The sequence below is a fragment of the Arachis duranensis genome, chromosome 4 (genome assembly GCF_000817695.3).
Source record: "Arachis duranensis cultivar V14167 chromosome 4, aradu.V14167.gnm2.J7QH, whole genome shotgun sequence".
Classification (NCBI taxonomy): Eukaryota; Viridiplantae; Streptophyta; class Magnoliopsida; order Fabales; family Fabaceae; genus Arachis; species Arachis duranensis.
In genome coordinates, this window is record NC_029775.3 from 114,878,679 (window position 1) to 114,886,931 (window position 8,253).

The following is an 8,253-nucleotide window of genomic DNA, read 5'->3' on the forward strand; positions in this document are numbered from 1 at the left end:
GGATGTATGATAATAAATTAATTGTTATCAATTGTTTTGTGGTAATAATTTTTATTAAAATGTGTTGGTACGAATGATAATAACATAATTAATATTAATTGTTATTAATTGCAGTAATAACTTTTTTAGGATTATATGTGTAATAATAAATTAAATAATATGAGTTGTTATTAATATAGTAATCATTTTTATTAAGATTATAGGTTTGACCATAAATAAATTGAGTAGTATTTATAAATTTTAAAATTGTTTTAATATAATAATCGTTAAAACTGACATAATTAATGTATTATTATTATTATTATTATTATTATTATTATTATTATTATTATTATTATTATTATTATTATTATTATACAAATTTTATTTGTTAATTAAAAAAGGTTACATTTGTGTAATGTGGTCTATGGTTACGTTTTGTAAGATTTATGGATGTTGCAATGTGACCATTACTTGCCGCCGGATCCGTACAATCTAATAGTGGAGGAGAATTTATGGGGCATCGGCTTTTATCACGTTTCACAGATTGGAGTTGTCCAATGTCAGTCGGCATTGGTAAATGTTTTGATCGAGAGATGGCGCCATGAGACTCACATTCTATTTTCCGGTTGGTGAGTGTGCTGTGACGCTGGAGGACGTGATGATAATTCTTGGTCTTCTGACGAATGGTCTGCCAGTTACAGGATCGACACTCAATAGTTATGAGACGTTAGAGGCTGAATGCTTGGATCAGTTTGGTGTTGCACCTAGGAAGGCAGACTGTAGAGGAAGTTTCATCAAGTTGACATGGTTTCGAGGATTGAAGGATCATTTAGTGTTGGCTGATGATATTTACATTCAGAGATACGTGAAGTGCCATATAATGTTATTGTTTGGGACCGTTATATTTGGAGATAAGTCTGGGGCAGCGCTGCACTGGAAGTTTCTACCATTACTCCGTAATTTTGCTGGGATCATACAGTTTAGTTGGAGATTGGCATACCTGGCACACCTGTATAGAGCATTGTGTAGGGCAACTCGTGTCGACTGTAAGGAGATTGATGGTCCACTGACACTTTTGCTTACCTGGGCTTGGATCCATCTACCATTTTTTGCGCTGATTCCTGGCAATCCTCGACTCTTTCCGATTGCAAACAGGTAAATTTAATTACTATATGCTTTGAAAAAGTGTAGCACGCTGTTTTTTAAATTTGATTGATAAAAGTTAATTAAGAAATTGTCTGATGTCAGGTGGCATAACTGGGAGCGTGCTGATCGACCCTATAGATATCGTAGTCTTGCTCACTTTAGGAGAGCATTGAATAATCTGGAAGAAGGACAGTATAAACAACGTTCAGTATAATAACTGGGTTAAAGAATAACTGTAATAGTAACTATCATACCGATATTGACGATAAGCTTCTGTAGATACGGAGCCTTGAACTTCCTCAAGAAGTTGGACTCTATGTGTCTGATACAAAACATGCGGAATATTTTGAGAGGAGACCAAGATCCGTTACTACGAGTAATAGCTGACCTGATGGAATCGTGCCGATTGGAGATAAGGCCCACACCATCACGTTTCACAACATGTTGTCGCAAGTTACTAAGAAAAAAGTGTCAAGTCTCAGATATCTATCCCTCAGTTTTGGGTTGGATATATATATATAAACCTAAATCAGACCGTCCGATCGCTTTCTTCATGATTCAAATTTTTTTGACCACTCAAATTGCGCAATCCGATTAGTGGAAAGGCCCACCAAAAAAAAATTGGAAACATAGAAATCGGTGGGTCCGATTTCATTGTCCAGCCAAATTTTTGTCTTCAAGCTTTGAAATCGGTTGGTCCGATTTCTTTGGACCACAAAAATTGTACCATCCATGCATGAAATTGATGGGTCCAATTTCTTTACAAACAGACATCTTTCAACCACAAATCGAATGGTCTAATTTGTGTTTTCTTTCAGCTGTAAAAAATCGAACGGTCCAATTTTTTTTTACCTAACTACTGTCACAATAGTGTAAAACTCTCCTAAATTCCATAACTCGACGTTACACCAAACTTGGTCTCATATGCAACAAAATTAGCCATTATTTGAATCAATCAAACAACCAGTACTAATTTATGTATACTTATAATGATTATAAAAAAAAAAATCATTTTTAATAAAATAAACTAAATTTTATGTTTTTAGTTTTATAAAAAAATAACAAATATATATTATAAATAAATAATAAGATAATCAAATTTAAAATATCTCACAGAAGAAAAAAGTGTCTTCAAATAATAATAATAATAATAATAATAATAATAATAATAATAATAATAATAATAATAGTTGTCTACTTAAACGCATTGTAAACTATTTTAACCTCAACTTGATAAGTAACTAATAGCTTAACGTGAAATCAAGCTTTAAATAACGTAATCTTATTAGGGCATGTATTTTTATTTTATATCGACAATTATTTCATATTATTAAATTATTTTAGTATATAATGGGTTTTGAGGCAAGTCAAACTTAGATATGTGTATGTATGTATCTAATATCTACGTATGGAGATCCACAACCACAACCACAGGAAGATTATCTCACATGTCACGCTTTTGGACTCCATGCTAACTAAGTTAACTTGGATTCAACCTGGTCCCATGTCACGCCATTTTTTCTTTTCAAACAACGCAGCTACAAAGTATTCATTTCTGTAGTAATTAAAATTTAGACTACGCGAACAAATGTTTTAAAATTATTTTCAGGTTAATTTTTTTTAACAAAATTAATATGTATTATTGTAGGTTTAAAATAGTAAGAGAAATTAATTATCTTAAATACCATACATATCATAATTAATTAATTAAAGGTATTATAGAAGAAGTCACTGATTTAAATTCAATATAAAATTTAGTTATTCATTATAACAGTAATGTTATTGTTGATTAACTATAACTTGTTCAGTTTTTATGAATTTTTTAATTGAATACTAGAAATTTAGAGTTTTATTTTCCTTTTAATTTTGTTATATTTTTGTTTACCCACAAACAATTTATTTCCAATAAAAAAACTGGGTTTCAGACTCGTTGACGTTTTTTTTTGTTTGTTCTTACCGTGCCGTACTTTTCTTTTCTTCATCAATGCGTTCATTAATCATTTCGATGTTTGTCACTCTAAATCCAGAAGCTTTCTCTCTCCTCTTCTCCATTCACTATGGGAACTGGTGGTGGCGCACCTTCCTCCTCCTCCGCCTCTTCCGGCTGGTCCGGTTTCTGGTCGTCGGCGCTCCGATCGAAGCGCCTCGTCTCTCCGGCGGAGAAGGCGGCTGCTGAAAGCAACGGCCGGGGACTCTCCCGCCGCCTTGGAGTCCTCGACCTAGTCCTCCTCGGGATCGGTGCTTCCATCGGCGCCGGCATCTTCGTCGTCACCGGTACCGTCGCCCGTGACGCTGGACCCGGTATGCCTTCCAATTTTAATTTTTATTATTTATTTGATGTAGCTGAGCTTGTTGCTTTCTTATGAAACGCTAAAAAATTGAAACAATAGCTGTTTGAAATTTCATCTAGCTTTTAGTGATTACTATTATTATGGCACACACCTATTTATGAAGTTCACTTGACAATAATTTGATTTGAGCTGTGATAGATTCATCCTAAGTTTTTTATTTGTGTGTATTGGTTCAAACATGCAAGAGAAAGTTCCATAATACAATGTTCATCAATTATCATTTTAGAGGCTTGGTGCATTCATCAACTGAATCCGGATACTGTTTGTATCTAGATACATTTAGTTATGAATGTACTGAAATTCCAAAGCTGACAGATATTGCGAATTAGGAGGAGTAGCACTTCTTTTTGGGGATTGGGAGGGTATATTGGAGGTTCAAGTTCTAGGGTAGGGGGAGGAGGATTGGCGGTGTAGCTTAGTATTGGTCTTTGAATATCATAATATTTGGAAGTGAGGCCTGGTCTTGGATGTAAGGTTTATCTTGTAGTGGCCTTATTCAATGTTTGCTTTTGTAATGCAGGAGTAACAATCAGTTTTATACTTGCCGGAGCATCATGCGTTGTAAATGCACTCTGTTATGCCGAGCTAGCTTCTCGTTTCCCTGCTGTTGTCGGAGGAGCGTATCTATACACATACACGGCCTTTAATGAGATCACTGCTTTCCTTGTTTTTGCACAATTAATGCTTGACTATCATATTGGAGCAGCTAGCATAGCAAGAAGCCTGGCAAGCTATGTGGTGTCAATTCTAGAGCTCTTCCCTGTGTTGAAGGATAACATTCCAGACTGGATTGGACATGGTCAGAACATTGGGGAAGTTCTGTCCATCAATGTCTTGGCTCCAATTCTCCTAATTCTTCTCACTCTGATTCTTTGCTGGGGTGTTGGAGAATCTTCGGCTGTGAATGCATTCATGACAGTGACCAAGGTTCCTTTCCATCTTACCAGTTACCACATTATATATTAAGCCGTGTTAATCTTTGGGTTAGAATGAGAAGAGAATCAGAAATTATTTACTGTTTGTTGCAGATAGTCATTGTTATAGTTGTCGTTCTTGTTGGAGCTTTTGAGGTTGATGTTTCTAACTGGTCTCCCTTTGCTCCGAATGGCATAAAAAGCATATTTACTGGAGCTACTGTAGTCTTCTTTGCTTATGTTGGATTTGATGCAGTTGCCAATTCTGCCGAAGAATCTAAGAGACCGCAGGTATTTTATCTTGTGACTCGAAAATTGCTCCAGTGAGTTGTGAATTTGCTAGATGTCATATCTTTTACCGGATGTAGAGGCATTAGATTGTATGTATTTGATTTTGTTTTAAATAGTTGCTGCCACTGTTGCTTTAATGCTTTATTACTACTATGACTAATACGAATAATCATTGATATCATCATTGCCAATAAGAACAGGTCATTTTGTAAATGTGCTTGTACTGCTGTATATCTGTGTAACAAAGCTACCATCACAGAATAATATATGCATCTGCTGCAACTAATTGAAAGTCTTGTATTCCATTCAAAGTTTTTCTCCTCTTCTATTCTCATAAATCAATTCACCAACGATTATCTTTGTGATATTTCAGCGGGATTTGCCAATAGGCATAATTGGAAGCCTCTTAGTATGTATTGCATTGTATATTGGAGTATGCTTAGTTATTACGGGGATGGTCCCATACATGTATCTTGGAGAAGATGCTCCTTTGGCTGAAGCTTTTACATCAAAAGGATTAAAATTTGTATCTGTTCTGATTAGTATTGGTGCCATTGCTGGACTTACAACAACACTCCTTGTTGGTCTCTACGTTCAGGTGAATCACTTTTGAATTATGATGTAGCTGATTGAAGTGCTTTGAGGCAAGTGCTAATTTAAGTGATTGGATGTTTTTGATGAGCAGTCTCGGTTGTATCTCGGGCTTGGCAGGGATGGTTTACTACCCTCGATATTTGCCAGAGTTAACTCCAAACGGCACACTCCTATTCATTCACAGGTCTGGGTTGGATATGTTGCCAGTGTTTTGGCTGGACTATTGAACGTAACAATGCTTTCACACATTCTCTCTGTTGGTACACTGGTAAGTGTTCTAATTTGTTGGTCCTGAGAGTGTGAACCAAATCAGTGTATGAATGTTTTGTTAAAGGAAATTTCTTTGGTACAAAGTGAAGTTGGGTAAAGAGGGAATATTGTAATTGAATTTGTGAGGAGAGTGTGCTATTTCTTTTTTTTTTTTATTTTTTCTCCTCCATCGTTAAAAAAACAATTTGCACTCTTCATTGAAAGTTGCTTTGCATCATAGAACACTTTGTTAAATTGTTACATATGTCTATAACTAAGGAAAAGTGTAATTTTGCTCAGTGGTCTATGCTAGTTAATACACTTCATCCCATATTTTCTCTTATTTCAGACTGGCTACTCAGTTGTCTCGGCATGTGTTGTAGTACTTCGGTGGAAAGATAGGACAAATAGTCAATTATCAATTTCAGCTAAGCAGGAGGGTGTAATTTGCCTCGTTGCTATTGCTGCTTGTGGATTCGCTACTGGGCTCTTATTCCGTTATGATGCTTCGCCTATTTTTATGATTCTAGCTATACTTGTTGCAGTAGGTGCTTCTGCTGCTCTTCTTATCCGCCAGGTGCTTGCTCTTTTGGAATATATTTTATTAATAGTCTGAGACAGTGTTTCGATAAAATTTTGTTTTAGTTGTTGGGGGAAAGGAACCTGGAATTATGTGTTGTGTTGTTTCCTGCAAATACAACGAAGTTACAAACATAATTTCGGCGGAATGTGTCAAGCTCCCCAAAAAGAAAAAGCAATGTAACGGTCACGAGTTATACTTCTTGGTCTTCATAATATTAGAAATTTTGAAATTCACTCATGTGTTTGTTGTATTTAGATGTTCTGTTTTTCCTCCCATTAATTCTGTTTCGCTCTATTGTTTTCTATCCCAGGCTTATTCAGATACACCAGGATTTTCTTGCCCTGGAGTTCCCCTTCTGCCATGCCTTTGCATCTTTTTTAATATATTCTTATTTGCTCAGGTATGCCTCATGAAGCCATGATGTTTCTGAAAAGTCAGTAAAATTAAAATATCACCTCTATGAAAAGGTTATAGTTGATTATTTTATGTACTAAAACTGGCATATAATTGATGCATTTCTTCCATTTACAGTTACATCATGAAGCGTGGGTGAGATTTGTGGTTCTAAGTCTTGTCATGGTTGGTGTTTATGCCATCTATGGCCAGTATCATGCTGATCCCAATGCAGCAGATACCATCATGTATCACCGGGCACCAGAGGATGAAGCTCAATGAGTCTTAGGAGAACTTTGGGTTGGTGCTAATGTTGTATCTATCACTTTCTTTGACTTTTTCCCTCTTGGGATAGATTCTTGGGTGCTCCCAAAACAACAAAAAAATTTATGGTCCGATCCATTTAGTGTTCGACACTTAGTTTTATAGGTCATTATTGTCTGCAATCATAAGTAGATTTTTTTTTTTTGCAATTGGTGAAGTGTCGAACTTGTAACGGAGTAGAGCACCAACTATTTCTTTCTTTTGACTGCGGATGTAACCAATGAATGTAGCAAATCATGAAAGGAATGCCCACTTTATATAAAGGAATATGTGGGTAAAGTTTGTAATAAGAATCTCCAATGTATAAGGTGCACTTCTACTAGCGTTAGTGTAATTCAATCAATGTAACAGTTAGAAAGATTACTCATAAGCTTGTCTCTCTTAATCTGCAATTGAAACATTACTATTTTGGTGAAATATATAGTCATGAACATATGAATATATGATGATTGAGGAGTTAGGGAAATAATTGAATTAGCAGAAGAGTTGTTTATTTTATTAACAAGAATTTTATTTGTTTGCGCTCTTGTGATTTATTTGAAGAGAGCCACTAATATGCCTTTTGATTAATGGTAATGATGCTCTTGGATGATCACAAGAATGAGTACAAATAAAACGTTCAACTAAGTTTCTGGAATTTCAGATGCCCTTGCTTTTGTTGATGCATGTCACTTGGGTAATAAGCACATACATATACAAATAGTGAGTACAATAAGTAATACGCATATACTAGTGTAGTATAGATAGTTAGTGTATATAATCAATTGTTAGTCAAAAAGTCATTAGTTAGTTGAGTGAGAATTAGGATTGTTAATTCCCTCAACTTCATCCTCTCTTCCTCTGGATCTTTGTGAATTCTTTACATTCAGAACTTCAATTGAAGGTTATCTCTCTTTTCAATGTCTCCCAACTATGAATTTAACATGGTGCGGTGAGCGATTGCCGTTTGCAATCACTTCGATCACTCTTTCTGTTCCGTTTCTTCTCCTCTTTTCCCTTTCTTTAGTTTCTTTCTCCCTTCTTGTTTTCTCCTCTTTTCTTGAACTCATACTATAGAGATTGATGAGATTTGTCTAGTTTCACACACCACACATCTTGAAACGAAGCATTTCCGATCAACGAGATCAAGAAAAGAAGGTCCGAATCTGCATCAATTTCTCAGATTTGTTGATTTTCGAATTTCAAGCCATGGATCCTCCAACGATTAACACACAACCAGCACCCAGTGGCATCGATCTCAATGCCCTAACTTATTTGGTAGCTCAGATCAACACCTTTCAAGCAAATTCTCCTCGTCCTCCAGCTAATCCTATCATGGATCCTTCTTCCCCGTTCTTTCTTCATCCTGGTGATAGTCCAGGTAACCCCCTCATATCTGAAATATTAAATCACAAGAATTATAATTCGTGGTCCAGATTGATGCTGC

At 35.6% G+C, this 8,253-nt stretch overlaps 2 protein-coding genes across 2 annotated transcripts; both read left to right on the forward strand.

The window, feature by feature from the left end:
* Positions 1–583: 583 nt before the first annotated feature.
* LOC107486116 (protein MAIN-LIKE 2-like) lies at positions 584–1,342 on the forward strand. The gene is made up of 2 exons (XM_016106668.1): positions 584–1,137; positions 1,231–1,342. The coding sequence occupies exons 1-2, from the start codon at positions 584–586 to the stop codon at positions 1,340–1,342; spliced, it is 666 nt and encodes a 221-aa protein (XP_015962154.1).
* A 1,773-nt stretch (positions 1,343–3,115) lies between these two features.
* On the forward strand, positions 3,116–7,197 carry LOC107486144 (cationic amino acid transporter 9, chloroplastic). Its single transcript, XM_016106692.2, has 8 exons — positions 3,116–3,429; positions 4,000–4,406; positions 4,508–4,684; positions 5,058–5,282; positions 5,370–5,546; positions 5,877–6,104; positions 6,421–6,510; positions 6,642–7,197. Exons 1-8 carry the CDS (start codon positions 3,186–3,188, stop codon positions 6,783–6,785), a joined length of 1,692 nt encoding a protein of 563 aa, XP_015962178.1. The 5' UTR covers positions 3,116–3,185; the 3' UTR covers positions 6,786–7,197.
* Positions 7,198–8,253: the final 1,056 nt, after the last annotated feature.

Coding starts and splice junctions, on each gene's coding strand:
- LOC107486116 (XM_016106668.1), top strand. CDS start 584: ATGAGACTCACATTCTATTTTCCGGTTGGTGAGTGTGCTGTGACGCTG. Junction 1,138..1,230: donor CTCTTTCCGATTGCAAACAG/GTAAATTTAATT, acceptor GTCTGATGTCAG/GTGGCATAACTGGGAGCGTG.
- LOC107486144 (XM_016106692.2), top strand. CDS start 3,186: ATGGGAACTGGTGGTGGCGCACCTTCCTCCTCCTCCGCCTCTTCCGGC. Junction 4,407..4,507: donor CATTCATGACAGTGACCAAG/GTTCCTTTCCAT, acceptor TGTTTGTTGCAG/ATAGTCATTGTTATAGTTGT. Junction 4,685..5,057: donor AAGAATCTAAGAGACCGCAG/GTATTTTATCTT, acceptor GTGATATTTCAG/CGGGATTTGCCAATAGGCAT.